Source organism: Sardina pilchardus, chromosome 24 (assembly GCF_963854185.1).
Source record: "Sardina pilchardus chromosome 24, fSarPil1.1, whole genome shotgun sequence".
NCBI classification, from domain to species: domain Eukaryota; kingdom Metazoa; phylum Chordata; class Actinopteri; order Clupeiformes; family Clupeidae; genus Sardina; species Sardina pilchardus.
Window position 1 is genome coordinate 17,769,587 of NC_085017.1, and position 18,065 is coordinate 17,787,651.

At 43.7% G+C, this 18,065-nt stretch overlaps 1 protein-coding gene across 1 annotated transcript; it reads left to right on the forward strand.

The window, feature by feature from the left end:
- The first annotated feature begins 25 nt into the window (after nucleotides 1-25).
- On the forward strand, nucleotides 26-17,930 carry gsk3aa (glycogen synthase kinase 3 alpha a). Its single transcript, XM_062528880.1, has 10 exons — nucleotides 26-341; nucleotides 3,859-4,046; nucleotides 4,435-4,518; nucleotides 5,226-5,336; nucleotides 5,695-5,825; nucleotides 8,297-8,501; nucleotides 10,349-10,444; nucleotides 11,402-11,588; nucleotides 12,682-12,759; nucleotides 14,335-17,930. Exons 1-10 carry the CDS (start codon nucleotides 167-169, stop codon nucleotides 14,391-14,393), a joined length of 1,314 nt encoding a protein of 437 aa, XP_062384864.1. The 5' UTR covers nucleotides 26-166; the 3' UTR covers nucleotides 14,394-17,930.
- The last annotated feature ends 135 nt before the right edge of the window (nucleotides 17,931-18,065 follow it).

An 18,065-nucleotide genomic window follows, 5' to 3' on the forward strand; every position in this document is an offset into this window, starting at 1 on the left:
GTAGTCACTCTGGCCAGACATTCAGAGTAGGGGAGACGCAGGGAAACAGATCATTTCGTCTCTTTTATTTCATAACTATTCAACTCATAAGAGGAGTAGTCGACACTCGAACAGATATCGGATAGGAAAACCCTAAATCCCCCGCCCCGCCACCCTTGCAATAGATATGAGCGGCAGCGGGAGGCCCAGGACAAGCTCTTTTGCTGAGCCTCAAGGCGCTCCCGGAGCCGCTTCATCATCCGCTGGATCAGCCGCTGTCGTGGGGAGCAACACAGGAAAGACCGGGGTCTCGCAGGCCTCGGGCACATCTTCGTCTGGGTGCGGAAATTTGAAGCTGGCCAGTGAGTATTTAACATATTGTTAGTTTAACAGCCACATACTACTAAACAAACTCCTGCCTGGTAGTATATTTAATTCACCAGTGAGTGTTTGCGTAGTTTGTAGGCGGAATGTAGCTAGCAAGCTATGATAAAGTTAACGTTAACGTTTATAATGGTCATTTCTCATAATAGCTAACCAGCTGGGTTAGGTAGTTCACCATGTATAACTTGTTAATTCCGCCTCCCTACCGATTGGTAATACTTGTGGCAACAAATACTGTAATTTATTGAGTACTTAATGTTTACCCACATCAACAACAAGTATCATATTTTTGTACTTGCTAGTTGCCAGGATGTGTGCAAGCTAGCAAAATAACTCGATCTGAATGTTACTAGCTAACGATAGCTAGCTAACAGCGCCGTATTTTAACCATTTGGACGCATCACGAATTCAGTATCAGTACCTGCTAGGTGCTTTAGCTGGATGTTGTAGGTAAATAATACGATATGTAAGATGAACTGCATAGAAAATATTAGCCATGAGTTCATGTCTCGTTACATTATCTAGTTGCCAGGCAAAGTAACTGGGTTTGTTAACGGTGCAACACCATGTATCTAACGTTGAAGTAACGTTAACTACACTTATTCAACGAACTATCTAACGTTAGCGCAACATTAATCGCAACATTAGCAAGTTCAGTAATGTATTTGGAAACGTTAACGTCGATTTGGTTTCGAAACAACGTGTCATTGTATTTAACGTCAGTCCTTCGTAGTAGACCAACATTTAGACAATTAGATAGCGGGATGTGTGGGTGATCTGGTGGTTTTCAGTGGAATGTATGCAGATGTACAGTTAGCTTACTCGCTAGCACTGGTAGAGCACTCAGCAAGCTAAGGTTATTAGCAATGATGACTAACGTTAGCTATCCAGATAAATAATACCTCCCTGACTCAGTTGGGGTACTTTGTAGCACTGGCAACTGGAAGTACGAGTAAACACCGAGGTCATTGTATTTTACTCTACCCTATAAAGTAGCAAGTCAACATAATCTTTGTTTAAATGCCATAATGTGACACCCAATGGGCCTCTGTCACACGGTTCCCAAGGTCTGCCCTTTGGAACCTCTCAAGACCTTTTAGAATAATTGATACTGTTGACAGGGTAGCCACATATCATGTATTGGTCAATTTCACTGAGGTGACATATCAAGCGGTAACTCGATTATTCTTGAGTAAGCTGGGATCAACTAGAATTCCATCTTGAGACTATTTAGGCAATTATTTTCAGAAGATTCAGACCTGAAGTCCTGTGATGATGGAGTGTCATTAAGTGAATGGTTCAGCCTGGCTTAAAGGCATGAATCACCACAGTGGCGTTTACCTTAAGAGACTGTTTGTATGAACATGGGTCTTGTAAAAATAAGGGAAGCAGAAAAAAAAGGGCAGATAAGTCACCCACAAGGAATATTGTTTACGCCTTGGATAATTTAGGGGAACTTTTTTGTTACTTGGTTATCTAGTCTGGAAGTGGAATAGAATGCCTTAGAAAACCAAAAATGGCTCCACTCAAGCATTTTGGAACTTGACGCTAGTCCACTGGATTTAATAATAGCTAATATATTCAATTCTGCAATTCGTCAGCAGAAATCCTTTCCACTTTTGGATAATAAATCTGAATATTTTGTATTTGTGTGCATTTTCATACTTTTGCGAGACCAAAGTCACCGACTCTGTTTTCTGTCATGCCCTTGTCAGACTCCAAGCAAAAAAACATATTGAGCAGCTCTTTCACCCACACATTTCCACCAGACCTGTGCATGTATGTTTTGATGGTGTGTGCACTCATAATGTGACACCCAACGGGCCTCTGCATGTATGTTTTGATGGTGTGTGCACTCATAATGTGACACCCAACGGGCCTCTGTCATGTGGTTCCCAAGGTCTACCCTTTGGAACCTCTCAAGACCTCTTAGAATAATTGATACTGTTGGCAGGGTAGCCACGTAGCAATGTATTGGGCCATTTCCTCGAGCTGACATACCAAGCAGGAACTCGATTGTACTTGAGCAAGCTGGGATCAACTAGAATTCTATCTTGAGACTATTTAGGTAATGATTTTCAAAAGATTCAGACCTGACTGTGATGATGGAGTGTCATTACGTGAATGGTTCAGCCTGGCTTAAAGGCATGAATCACCACAGTGGCGTTTACCTTAAGAGCCTGTTTGTATGAATATGAGTCTTTTAAAAATAAGGGAAGCAGAAAATAAAGGGCAGATAAGTCACCCATAAGACCCATATTCACGTCTTGGATAATTTAGGGGTACTTTTTTGTTACTTGATTGTCTAGTCTGAAAGTGGAAGTGAATGTCTTGGCCATGGGAAACCAAAAATGGGCTTACTCAAACATTTCTGAACTTGATGTTAGTCCATTGGATTTACTAATAGCTAATATATTTGATTCTACAATTCCTCAGCAGAATTCCCTTCCCTTCCCGCTTTTGGATTATAAATCTGAATATATTGTATTTGTGTGACTGACCACAGCCACCCCACTGTGTTTTCTCTCATGTCCTTGTAAGACTCTAAACATATTGCGCAGCTCTTCCGCCCAACAATTTCCACCAGACCTGTGTGCACGTGTGTTTTGATGGTGCGTGCACTCATCTAGAGACCAGCTCACGTTACATGTTCCTAACCAATATCAGTCCTCTTCTCTGTGCCAGCCCAGCCTGTTGCAGATGAGAATGGGGTCATTGACAGGGCAGTGCGATCGAGTCCCACTGTCTCAAAGTTACTGTCTTGTACTTCAGCACTCACCTGCTTTTTTTGCCAGCTAGTCACGAGTGGCATCATATTACTATTGCCCCTATACGCACAGATATTTTCCAGGATACCTAACGCCTCATGTTGTCTCTCACTGCTGGGTCAGTGGTTGGTAGGCCTACTGTTCGATGGTTCTGTGTGGCCAGTGGAAAGCAACAAGGAAGACATTGTTTATATGCACAGGAACTGTTGGTCTTTTTAAACTCTGCATAACAAACTAAACCAAGATGTAGGCTACTGTATATTCAGACCCTATTATGGGCATGACAGGTTATTAATGGCAGATACCTTTTGTACAAGGTGATGGCATATTGGTTACTGTAGTGCTCAGTTGGTGTGTCTAAGTATGATCGTAGTTTTGCCCATTGGTGCTTATTGTTATCCAGAAACTACATATTTATGGTTATTTTAGTTGAGTTGCTCCAGAGACAATTTTAGTAGCCTCCGGAGCAAACTCACACGGTGTAAAATTCTGACACTGTTCTATGGCCCTGGTCAGGGCCTTAACAAGCACAAAACGGCTTCAGCTGTCAAGCCAGTAGCAAGCTCCTCCTGTGCCATCCACAGTTAATCTGACTGTGTGTGTGTGTGTGTGTGTGTGTGTGTGTGTGTGTGTGTGTGTGTGTGTGTGTGTGTGTGTGTGTGTGTGTGTGTGTGTGTGTGTGTGTGTGTGTGTGTGTGTGTGTGTGTGTGTGTGTGTGTGTGTGTAGGGGACAGCGGAAAGGTGACGACGGTGGTGGCCACCCCTGGGCAAGGCCCAGACCGCCCTCAGGAAGTGTCTTACACAGACATTAAGGTAATTGGGAATGGCTCCTTCGGAGTGGTGTACCAGGCTCGCCTCGTCGACAGCCAGGAGTTGGTGGCCATCAAAAAGGTGCTGCAGGACAAACGCTTCAAGGCAAGTGTCACACACATACCCATCTGTACTCTCTCTCTCTCAGACATTGAGATGACACACACACACAGGCACGCATGCATGCTCCCCAAAAAAGGCTGACTCTAATCCTAAAAGTTGAAATTGACTGTCGAAACTGCAGGGTAAGAGTGCTGTAGTTTTTTTTTTTTAGTAGCTTCAGGGTAGTGCAATCAGACATGGTGTGTGTGCTCGTGGAGTTTACCATTCCAGTCAGCCTTCACTTTTTTCACATTATAAACTGTATTGTGTTGTTCAGCGTTTCTCTGCCTTTACATTTTAAGTCAATATAGCCACACAATTATTGGAGGAAATCGTTACGCTTGGCAATAACTGATAAATGTGTCCCTGGTCCTTCTTTGTGTGTGTGTAGAATCGGGAGCTTCAGATCATGAGGAAGCTGGACCACTGCAACATAGTGAGGCTCCGCTACTTCTTCTACTCCAGCGGGGAGAAGGTCAGTACCTCAGTGGTGTATCTCAATTCCTCCCCCCCCAAAAGCATCCTCTCCTCCTTCTCCTCCTCCTCATAAAGTGCTGAAGCTGCATCTCTCCCCAGTGAGACTGCACAGCTGTAGACAAGCACTTTCTCAAAGATGGAGAGAAATTACCTCTCCAGATGCAAGTTGGAACACGGCTCGGAAATTGATTAGCTTCCAACAGGGGGGGGAGAAGACAGAACTGAAGGCCCCCTGTAGCTAATGAACAAGCCCGGGGAGAAATCGATGGTAAATCTTGTGGCTTTGGCAGTCGCGCCGGCCTGACTGGAACATGTCATTGTGACAGCGGCTCGTCTCTCTCCCAAGGCATTTAGGCCTGTTCGACATGACACAAACCCAATAAGCATACTCTCACTCCTGCTCTTTTCCTATGGGTCTGAGCATGTTAATACCTTGGGCAATGGGCATACACAGTTACTTCTCATTAGAAACAATTTGATAATCATTATTTGAATAAATTATATGAGAAATTATGGGATGTGTTCCCGCTGTTCAGCTGGTACAGGTGCTATCAATGCTAAAGTCTCAGCATGACTCAATACAGTATACATATACCTCGCTATATGAAAATGTAAATCGCTATGGATAAAATGTTCTGCTTATTTATAAAACATAAAATGATGGGTGAGTGTATTTGAACAGTGTTTGTTGTGGGTCTTCCACAGAAGGATGAGGTCTATCTGAACTTGGTGCTGGACTACGTGCCAGAGACGGTGTACAGAGTGGCACGACACTTCAACAAAGCCAAGACCATCATTCCCATCATCTACGTCAAGGTAAGCGCCACACCAGCTGCTCACGGTCATCACTGAGCCTGTGCGTGGCTCCTGGATTTTTGAAGAAGACTCAAGGACGATTTATTTCGGGACATGTGAGTGAGCTTTGACTCACTTCACTTGTTCTTTTTCTCGTCACTCGCTCACTTGTTCTGTTATATGTCCCCCTTTCTTCTCTCTGTGGCCTTCTCTCTCTCCTCACCGCTCTGAGCTCTGTCCTATACTCCGCTCTTACATCTCAACTGTTCCTCTCTTTTGCTATTTCCAACACTCTCTCTCTCTCTCCTCTCTTCTCTCTCTCTCTCTCTCTCTCTCTCTCTTTCTCTCTTTTTCCCTCCTACCCCCACTTGGCCTTCAGGTGTATATGTATCAGCTGTTCCGCAGTTTGGCGTACATCCATTCCCAGGGCGTGTGTCACAGAGACATCAAGCCCCAGAACCTGCTGGTGGACCCTGAGACGGCTGTCCTTAAACTGTGTGACTTCGGCAGGTAAGTTTGGGCTGGCACCCCTGCACCACACAAGGGAAGCTCAATAGAATACACGACTCATGAAGTGAGCGTCACCAGCGCGGTACTGTATTTTGTGCGTACGTGTCTGAAGCTGAGGTAGTTGTGGAAGGTGTCCGGAAATGAGTAACACGACAAGGTGTTATTAGCTGTGGGGAATGGGGTGCTCGCTCCTGTCTGTTCCATTCTCAAAGCTGAAATCAGTCATACGGTCAAACGGCGACAGGTACAGTTGACCCGTGGTGACATACTGGAACACATGACTTGAGAAACACTGAAACACTTTGCACTTAATCTCAAATACATTGCTGTTTGCAAAGTGGCAATACTGTGCTGGTTACGGTGCGGTGCTTTTTTATGTGCACTGTAGCCTTGTGTTAATGCCAATGCATTAGGCCTAATGTTCGACTGAAGGCGACAAACATGGCTGTTTATTTTTAAGTGCAGGGGTATAGAATCTGGGCATGCATTGTAAAGTGGTGCATGACTCAATGTTCTCAGGTAATGGCAACTCTGATGACTCGAGCACTCACCAGGACGTTAAAATCCTGCATCCAGTCACAGCAGCACATTCTGAAACATCTGGGCTAGCGGGTTTGTCTGTGTTAAGCCTCCCTATCATGGTCCAAATACATGGGATGCTTATCATAGTGGAGAAATACTTAAACAAGTGACAGCCCATATTTTACATCTGCGGTGAGAAGAAAAAAAATCAGAAATTAACCAGCTGCACTCAGCTACCGTTCGGCTTATTGGGATTTTATTGAGCAGGCTTGCAAGTGAAATGAGATGTGCGTTGTTTACTGCATTGCTTTTTCAGGTGGTTTCAGTTAGTGACATTTTCCCCTCATCCTGCAGACTGGAACCTCATATACATGAGTCAGGGCTGCGTCTGTGAGAAACAGATCACAGTATGACCGTAAAGATCGCACTAAAAACCACAGATCACAGGCAAGCTCCAGCAGTAGTGCTGTTGTTAGGTGCTGGAAGTTGTAACCAAGCCACGCTAAGAGATTCCGGGGGCATGCCTCACCTTCATATTTTAACTTTTAAATGCATCGATCTGGTGCATAGACTGTCTTATATTTATGGATGGAAATATTTCTGCTGTTAGCCTAAACGATTTTGCACTTTTGATATTTTAACCATACACACACAGGTGGAATAGTTATGATGATACGGCAATACGCTCACAATCACAAAGTATTGCTGAGTTTCACAGTTCAGATAAGTTAGTCAGTTAGTCAAAAATATTGTAAGCTACATTTTTGCACTGTGTGAAATTATGCAGAGGTGGCCTTTGTTGTTCAGCTAATTAAATTAACTGTAATCTGGCCATCTGTACATTCTTGCATATCTTCCTTTTTCAGGACAAGTCTGGATTATCAATATTGGGGAAAGTATGATGCGATCAAATTTGCATATGTCTCATGACAGGCTTTATATCAAGAAATAATCAATTTTTGTTTAATATACGGTTTGCTATGTGTTTAGTGGAGAATTCCTGAGATATTTCACGATCGCAGAATGCAATTACAATAAAATGTCATGCAAATTCAAGGATAATTTTTCGTGACCCATTTGTCATAGCAACTGGGTGCTAATATCATTGAAAAGCTTAGATGTCACTCATTCACGTGATCGTGTGTGTGTGAGAGAGATATCGGTGTAACGAGTTCTCCGTGAAACATACAGAGAACTCATGTAAAATATGTGCCACTGCCGAGTACATTGTGGGGAAAACACACTGAGCTCAGTGCAGGGCCCAATTCTGCAGTGGTGTAGTGTACAGACAGACCCGACTCTATTGTGTGGTAATGATCCTGTGTCCCTGCCTGCTGGTCAGCCGGTGTTTAGTATTGATCTGATGTGGGATGTGGAGCCCACAGTGGCAGCCCTGTGCTGGTGGAAGCCGGCTGGGGAGCAAGCGCTGGGAGAGCACTGCCTCTCACCATCATAAATAATCAGATTACTGGAGATTGTGTCAGAAGTTCTTGTTCTTTTTTCGGAACTGACCTCGCGGGTTGCCTCTGTTCTGTTCATTTATTATACAGGTTTTTTGTTTGTTTGTTTGTTTATTTATTTATTTTTGAATATATCAGAGAATTATAAAAGGGTTTTATTGACCTTGTCATGCATACTTTGTTGCTAGCATTTTTTTAAATGTATGAAGTTAGAAAGACATTTTGTAGGAAATGTTTTAGTTAATTCTCTTTTGACACAGCTCAGTTTTTTTTATTTTTTTTATCTTCACTATATCCTGTATTCATTAATTCAGGATCCTTTCGAAGGACAAAGATGACTCACTATTCCGTAGACTTATCTAAATGTACTTAAACTATGAGCTCATCCTCCCCTGTCCTGATTTAACAATGTATCCTAATGGGGGGGGGACACTGTAAACGTGTTGAGTCTGGACTCTTAGCATTTTCCCCCTCTTTCCCCCACTCCAGTGCCAAGCAGCTGGTCCGCGGCGAGCCCAACGTCTCGTACATCTGCTCGCGGTACTACCGCGCCCCCGAGCTCATCTTCGGCGCCACCGACTACACGTCCAACATCGACATCTGGTCGGCGGGCTGTGTGCTGGCGGAGCTGCTTCTGGGCCAGCCCATCTTCCCCGGGGACAGCGGCGTGGACCAGCTGGTGGAGATCATCAAGGTGCCACTTCGCCCCGCAGTCATTTAGATTCATTATGGGCCGATCTCACACACACACACACACACACACACACACACACACACATTTACCCTTACCCTTACCCTGACATGCTCTCACACATATGCCCACACACAGAGAGCAGCTCCTGCAGCAAACCTTATTTAAGATCAGTGTGGGGCTCCCTCTCCGTCCTAGTAAAAAATACAATACATTAGATTTCATTAAAAAGAACTTTGTTCTAAGCCCTGTAATGGACTCCGAATTTGGACTCGACATTTGCTGTGCTAATAAAAAGGATGTTTTTATTGTGTCTCACTACTTCACTCAGACTGTAGCGAGGCCACAAGCCAAAATGCACCTCCGCTGCAGCGCTGGGTGACCGTATAAAATAATGGCTTTTATGGGCCCTGTCCAGTTCCTCTGTTAGTTATCAGTTTTTTGGAATCGGCAGCCTGCGGCCATTCATTGGCACCGTCAAGACACCGCTCCTCATTTGTGGGACTTTCACATTTTCAAATTGTTACAAATTCTTCTAGAAGAACTTTTGCAAGTATTGCTGTTTTTTAACTTTTTTTTAGCTCTAGACCTAGAGTCATGACATTTTGAGGTTATTAGTACATTTTTTTTTATGGATCTCAACCTACCATGGGGGTTTGAGACAGAGTTGTTCTCGGATATTAAATGTCAGATTGACTTCATGCCCCTTTTGTCTATTGGCAAAAAAGTTGATGTTTATAATGAACCTTAGTACCTCATCTCAAATCTTTTTACTTTCAACAGGCACAAGCAGAGACAGAGAATATTTGAAAGCACCTCTTTCTTTCTTCAAACATTGTGTAACTGTCAGTTAGCCCCGAGCCCTCAATTCTGGAAGCCCAGGTCTGCCAGGCACACTTTTCTGCCACATTTGCTGGCTCCCAGAATGGTCGCTTTCATCATTCTTGAGAATAGAAGGAAGCGTGTCTCGCGTCAGGAGAAACTGCCGAGTCAGAGTGTTGGTGTTATTGGCCATCAGTCAAAACTAATGAGGTCTAATTGAGCGATTAGAGCGTTGCGGCGACCACTTCCTTAAACCCGCTTTGGGAAAGAACGAGAGGCGTGCGGCGGCTGGCGCGTGGAGAGGCACCGGTGCTGCTGCCGCCGCCGGTGTCCGAATTCATTTGGCCGCGATCCTCTCACATGTGTAATTGAATTCTGTGTTGGGCGTAATGAGCCTGATGGGGGCTGATTGCAAGGGGATTGTGTGTGTGTGTGTGTGTGTGTGTGTGTGTGTGTGTGTGTGTGTGTGTGTGTGTGTGTGTGTGTGTGTGTGTGTGTGTGTGTGTGTGTGTGTGTGTGTGTGTGTGTGTGTGTGTGTGTGTGTGTGTGTGTGTGTGTGTGTGTGTGTGTGTGTGTGTGTGTGTGTGTGTGTGTGTGTGTGTGTGTGTGTGTGTGTGTGTGTGTGCCCCACCATCCGCTGAGCTCCTCATGACACGACTGGGAGAACTCAATCTGGACATGTTTCAGATCATGCATTTGACCTTGAACCAGCCAGTCATTTTCTGCCGGATTTGAGGGTGTTGCTGTGTTAATCACAGTGTAATTAAAAGTGACTCTGCTTGGCTAGGACATCCTTTATGTGATTACATATTAAAATCCTAATGTGACGTTAAACAAAGGTTATACACTGCCAGGCTTTTCTGCACCAATCGGCAAAGAAAAACGTTTCCCCGTTGTAGAGGCCTTAAATGTATTTCATGTATATTTTCATGAATTGAGTGTCAAGCAGAGAAAAACACATGAATCATGATGAATGTGCAACATCTTCCATTTGTCTGATTAGTTTTGTGTCTGATTTTTGCTCACAGGTGCTTGGGACCCCAACAAGGGAACAGATCAGGGAAATGAACCCCAACTACACAGAGTTCAAGTTCCCCCAGATAAAAGCACATCCCTGGACAAAGGTGAGGATCAGAAATGTGCTTTGGTAGTAGCTAATGCCTCTGATTTTCAACTGTTTGAGTGGAAAACTGAAGTAGATGAGGAGTCACTGCACTAGATGTGGACTCTGAGGTTTATTGTTGTGCAATCTTGGCTGCTCTTATATAAACATGTCTTCTTTCAAAATGTATCCTCTCTCAGACCATAAATCATTTTTTGATTCCCTGGTTTTGACTAAACAAAAATGTCCCCAAGACAAAACCCCAATTGTAATTATCTGTCTGCCCTGGGTGCTAATTTCCTCGGATTTTAGTTCAGAGTCCTCTAGAACACTAGTGTTTTTTTCTTTCTTTCTTTCTTTCTTTCTTTCTTTCTTTCTTTCTTGCTGTCTGTCTATCTTTCCTTCCATCTTCCCTCTGTCTTTATTTTTGTTAATAATTTTTGCAGTGTACTCAGAAGTTCTCTTTTGGTTGGTTAAGTTAATAATTGACATTCCCAGCAGTCATCCCAAGAAATGAACATTAGGTCCAGAGGGGAAATGGGCTGTGCCAGAGCTCCAGCCTGGGCTATTAGACCCTAACTAATGATTTCATAATGAACTGCCTCTCTCACTTTACTCTTCCTCTCCTCATCTCCTTCTGTCGTTCATTGTGCACCCCTTCATCCATTTTTCTCCCTCCGTGCCTCTTGTTTAACCGTCTCCTCTCCTCTCCCATTTGTTTTCTTCCCCCCTTCTTTTGATTTTTCAACACCCTCCGTTTCTCTTTTCTCTCTTGTGTCATTTTTATTACTGCCCTCCTCCTGTTCCTCTTTTACTTCGTTCTCCCTCATCGCCCCCCCTTCATCCTCCCTCTCTCTCTCTCTCTCTCTCTCTCTCTCTGTTTTTTTATGCTGTCCTCCCCATTTCTCTTACTGACCTCCCTCTCTTCCCCCCCCCCCCCCCCCCTCTCTCTCTCTCCCTCTTTTCGTGCGCACCTCAGGTCTTTAAGCCGCGTACCCCGCCCGAGGCCATCTCCCTGTGCAGTCGCCTGCTGGAGTACACGCCCATGACGCGCCTCTCGCCGCTGGAGGCCTGTGCCCACGCCTTCTTCGACGAGCTGCGCCAGCCGGGCGCGGGGCTGCCCAACGGCCGCACCCTGCCCCAGCTCTTCAACTTCACCACGACTGGTGAGTTAAACCCCCCCCCCATCCCCCCCCCCCGGGCACTCGTACCGCACACATACTGTACCCACATACTGTACCCACATACTGTTCCGCCCGTCCCCCTTAATCATGCCCATGCCCCCGCTGCCAAACCTTAACTGTTAACACGTATTTAAACACTTTTCTTTGGACTCATAAGCAAAAGCATAGTAAGCAGACAAAATCCATATAATTTGCCAAGAGACGGTGGCAAAGGTAACAGCTTTCCTTGGCCCACATACAGTACTTGCAAAAATACACATAAAAGTGACCACTTTATCCATATTTGTAGGCCTGCTATGATGAATGAGAAACAAAGCTAACGTTTGCCAGCCTCTTTACCACACCCGCATAGCGACACACCTACACTTTCTCACTTGATGTGCATGTATGCGACCTCAGACTTCCTGAGCTCCCACGTAGACTGGAACACCTGCAGTCGCACACACACTTCCTCCTGGCATGTGTCAGACCTCACATGACTTCACACTTACATCGTTGTGTTCACCTCCTTTACTGTACTTCTGTACTTCTGTTCAGATTGAAAGCTGCGCCCGTTTCCTGTCGTGCTTAATCGTACTGTCACTAAACAAACACGTACTGCTCCTGTACCACAGGGGCATTTTTTAAAACGATAAACCTTAACTCAACTATCATTTAAAGCTATTTAGGCTATTGGCAGTGGACCCCACTTTGAGAACCTTGTCCTGGAAAGCTAAAGTGCAATATCTGCAAAAATTCCAAAACCAGCTTTTTTTGTTTGTCTTTCACACTGTATTTTAGTAGATACTGTAAAATGAAAACCTCTATATCTTCAGGAAATGTGTTCAGTAGATTAATGAGATTGTAATAGATTGATCGGAGGATATGGCATTTTATACTGCACTTTGGCTATGTAGAGTGTGTAGCACTACCTGTTAGCTGCAGCAACTCAAGCTAGGTTGAACCGACTGTTAATGTTTTTGTCGTACCGGCAGTACTCCGTGACCTCGAGAAACGGAAATCTATGTGACGAATGTCCGGGAATTCTCCTTTAAATGTTCTCTGGTGCTCTCCCTCCTCTCTCCCTCCTCTGCAGAGCTGTCCATCCAGCCGCAGCTGAACTCCTCCCTCATTCCGCCTCACGTCCGCGCACAGACCTCGGCCAGCTCACACGGTATGGGGACCCCACTGCACCTAATTCACTCAACGTTTGCTAAGGAGGTCTTGTAGAGCTATGGAGGTGGCATTCGGACCTGTTTAGAGTTGTAATGGAGACTCTGCTCTAGCCCCATTCACACAGAGAGTGAGACCCAGGCAGGGCTCGACATTAACGGTAGCCCAGTAGCCCCGGGCAACCAAATTATGACAATTGGCAACCAATTCCTCACACCTGGTTGCCCCTGTGGCAACCACAACATTTCCCCATTTTTCCTGTAGTTTGATTATTACTTTATTTTTTTGGTATAATTATCAGTACATACACATACATTTCAGCATTTCACACATGTGGTGGGCAACGTAAACTTAATTTTCTGACTCGGGATGGCCCGGCAAATGAACGCAGCTGAGCTAATAGTAAACAAATTAAACTTTTTTCAAGTAGGCGATTGGTGTTGTACAGCCACCGATACTACAAACTAAAAATGTCACAATGCCTAATGTTAGCCTACTTTACGATACTTTTAAGAATGACCGTGTTCTTCTGAAGTAGCCAAACATGCGTGTGCGCAAGGCAGGCACCCCCTCCGATAGAAGCCGGCTGTGCGTCTTTTCCCCCTTACACACGTATGCGCAGCAGTGCCATAAACAGCGTAACATGGCTGCTAGTTTAAGTGACGCTATTGTAACACATAATAATAGGCTAATATCAAGTTGATTTGCTCTCTTGCATCTCTCAAATTTGTGTTGCTAACCTGTCTAGTCTATGGGATTTAGGCACGTAGGCCTACTTTTGGGTTTCAACGTCATTTAGAAGGCTACGCAACCTTGGCAAACTTTTACATGTGGAGAGAGCTGCCATGCCGCTAGCTCAGGTCACGTATGTCATTCGTGTAGTGGTCACTAAATCATTAATGAACATTAAAAGACACTTATCTCTTCTATGATCCCAAAAAGATTGTCTTCGACTTATTATATTTTCGAACATTTATTTAATCTAATGATGAAAACAATGAATTGCACCTCCGATTGCATCCGTATGCGTTATGCGCAACTATTATTATTCACTAATGTAGACTGTGTAGGCTAATTACTCTCACCACGTATTTCTTAAAGTGACAGGCACTCAATTAGGCCTACTGCACACACAACCAATGTGTAGGCTACTCAATTAGCCCTACACACCACATTAAACATACTGACAATATGTATCCAAGACATTAAAGATATGACTTATTTTAGTGCACAGACAAAACTGAAATAACAGGCCTTTAATAATGGGGCAACCATTTTTTTGTATTTGGCAACCAAGACCTCATGCGTGGTTGCCCAGTTGGCAACCACTTTTAAAAGCTAATGTTGAGCCCTGGACCCAGGTGTTTAATAAGAGGGTCTGATGTGTGAAGGAAGTTGACATGCTAAAGTTGACATGCTAAAGGCTTCTGTTGAATGTTTTTTTTAATATATTCACTCACACTACTTTTCTCTCTGTGTCCCCCTCTTCCTCATTTTGTTCCCTTTCTTTCCACCCCTTTCCCACATCTCTCTCTCTCTCTTTCTCTCTCTCTCTCTGTCTCTCTCTCTCTCTCAGATGGTCCTGGATCAGATGGTTCTGCACAGCCCGGTTCAGCTCTCAACAATAGCACCTGAACAATCACTATTGATCACACATACATTCATACGCACACACACACACGCATACACACCCACACATGCATACACACACACACACACACACACACACACACACACACACTAACACACGCAGTAGCACGTAAATCAACTCCTCAACATGCGTAACTGACCATAAGCACACATACCTGAACTCACACCTACAGTACATGCTAGAATACTCAACTTAAACCATTACCTCAACCATACTGTTAAAATAAAAAATATAAAACACACACACACACACACACACACACACACACACACACAGTGCACACTCAGCTCCCACCCCAACACACACACATACACGCACACACTCAAACAAACACATGCCGACAACATGCACACATATTGTTCCTGATTCTTATTTATTTTATTTTGTTATAAATAGAGAAAAACACACACACACACACACACACACACACACACACACACACACAAACACCCTGTAATGTGTTCAGATGTACATAAAGAGTTCCATATTTCAGTCCCACTGCACGGACAGTTCTCTTCCTGAAGTTCAAAACCAGTGATAGAGCAAGGGACAAACCAGAGAGCAGAAACTCACCCAGTCGATGTAAGCTACCTATGAATCTCTCTCTCTCACTCACACCCACCCACACATGCACACACACACTGTACACACTGTACACACCCAGATTTGCAATCCCGACACACATACACTTACCCACACAGCCACACTTGTACCTGCACACAGACACACACACCCACACACAGCAACCCCCGGTCTCTCTTATTCCAGACAAACAGTGGTATCAGTCCTGTGAAATGGGTGTTTGTACTACGGACAGAGCAGCTCTCACTGAAGCATGTGTCCTCTCATTACACCCGTATTCACTACTTTTGGGGATTGTTATTGGACCTATGGTCTTGATTTATGGAGTATGGTTGTCAGACCTGTATTCATGTCCATGGGTCGATTAGGTGTGTTAATGTATTCATGTATATAGGTCGGTTATAATAGCTGTACTCATGTCAATGGGAATTTGTACATCACTACTCATGATTATGGCGATTGTTATAACACCTGTATTCATGTTTATAGACAGCAGAACATGCAGTGGCTGGAGGGGCAGGTCCTCTATTTAAGAGTCTGCTTTTATTGAGATTTTTTTTTCTTTTTTTATATAAATCTTAATTTATTTGACTGCACAGACAATGATGTTGAAATACAAGAGACTTTCTGCCACCAAACACCAGGTCAGATGTTTTAGCTTTGGGTTGAAATGAACGAAAAAAATATTAGGTGCAGGTCCCTCTGATAAAAGACAAGAGAAAAAGATGTCAAGTACATAATGTGGTCACAACAGTGAGCTTTTCAGAAACAGGGAAAACGAAGAAGCTATGGTTTTATACTTTTATTGCATTGTATTTTTTAAAGTCCTTTTTTTGTCCCTCCTTTTTTTCCTTGTAAATGTATTTATTGTTTTAAATCATTTTTGAATGGCAAGGGGCGTAAAGGGTTAAAGTGGGTGGGCTGGGTAAGAGAAGGGTGGGTAAGAGAGGGGTGGTGTGCCCGTGTGATTGGGAGCAGTCGATCATCATCTCCCAAGGGTCGAGTCTTATATTTAAGTCTTAACGTGCATCCCTAGGTGGGATCCCCTTTTAAAAGCCACACCTACCACAGTGTACATACTTAATCCGCAATGAAAAATATAACAGGAAATAAAGCAGTCGCTGGTATAACTCCGTGGATGTTGTCAGTAGAGAAAACTGAGAGATTGGAGGATGTGAGAGAAGATTACTGTATGTGTCCACTTAGTTGTATTGGTCTGGGTTTTGTAAAAGATGCACCACAGTCACAAAGCATTTCTGTTGCTCAGTACAATGGACTATTCAAACAGGGATTCATATATTCCACAGGGCGTCCGTATGAGTTGTAGTGAATGCTAATGAAAAATGTTGTATATTATCCGTGGAGCAAGTGTTAGGGATTGTGCACTCTTTTTTTTTTTTTTTTTTAATCATTATTGGCAAAGCTATAACTGGTCTGCGGTTCAAGGACATTCTATTGGGACTTGGAAAGTGAACTGTGGTGTATTCTCTGGTAGAGTCTGGGTATTTATTCCTCTTAATTCCTTTTAGACGATATAAGAGACTGGTCGCTAGTAGAGAGTAGCTGAAGTAGAAAAAGACTCGCGTGGCTGTGGCTGTCTTGTGCGATTTTTTTTTTCTTCCTTTATTTTTTTTTCTTTCTGCGTTGCATTACGTGCGCAACTCAGAATGTTGCACCTTCCAATGTACTAGATAAGATCATAAACGCATCAGTATTGATCCGTAGCAATCCAGCCGCATCTTCTGAAATGTACAGTGTAACTTCCGCCTTTGCCTCTCCTATAGAACAAAACATCTCTTCTGCTTCTTCCCCCCTTCCCAATCCTCTGTTCCTTCTCGGTCCCATGTTGCACTTGTCTGCCGTCTGTGAAGATCACCTTTTTATTTACCTTTCCTTGCTTTTTTTCAGAACATTGTTTTTTGTTTTTTTGTTTTGTTGTTGTTGTCAGGTGTTCTGTGGAAGTGGTGTGGCTCTGTCCATATTCACTCCAGGCACTCGTGTCTGTTTGTAAATATTGTTGTATCTCAAGCCTGTGTTCCCAGATGTAAATACCAAACTGTACCACTTTTCTCTGTTTTTTGATTTAGAATGTATCTCCGTCTTGGTCATCTCTCTCTCTTCCTCTCGCTCAATATGTGGTTGGCTGCCTCATATTGGGAAGCTGGAGAACAGCTAATTGCTTTTTTCTTTTTTTATTTATTGTGGTTTTAGCTGGTGTCGTTTCATGTGAGGCCATAATTGTACTTACCTGTGATTAGTGTGTGCGTGCGTGTGCGTTCCGAGTGAGTGAGTTTGCCTTTTTAGGCTATGTACTGGCTTGTTTGGCACAGTCATCATTTTAAAGTAAGGGATGCTATGCGACAGTGTATGTGCGAGCAGATAAAATCAGGTTAAAGCCTACTCTTGGTGTTGATGTCTCCCCCCTTTGACAAGGTTTCTCAAATAATCCGGGGCGAACTGACAGCAGTGTTAGAAGAATAAAGAAAAAATAAGTTTCTGTAAACACACTGAAGTTTTGTGACGTCTGGCAGTGGGTCTACTGCTGCTTAACGCACCCTATTGTGGCTGTAGTTTGTCATTTGATTGGGTGCATGCTGAACTGTAGATCCTTGAGCCATGATGGTGTTGGCAAGGAACACCCCTGCAAACACCTAGCAACTGTCAAGTTTTTTTGTTTTGTTTTGGTCTCATATGTTTCTAAAGCTGGACTGGCTGGATATTGTCGCAAACATATTGTTCCCTGTGAGTACCTGATAACTGTAGCTTTTTATTTTATTTTATTTTTTGATGCAGCGAGTGTGTCATGTTTTAAGAGCTGATGCCAGAGCTTTGGTCAAGTTCTGCTGACTGGAAGAGGGTGAGAGAGAGAAGAGGGGAGATAACATGCTTGTCAGTCTGATTTGAACTCATTAAATAAAGAGATGAAACTTCCAACGGTCTGTATCGCCTGTTTGTGTGTTAATTAAGAAGCTGAACGGAATTAGATGGATCAGTTGGAAGATACAGATACTGAAAACCAGACACATATGTGGGATGCATGATGATAAAAAGCATAGGCTTGAATGTGGGATTAG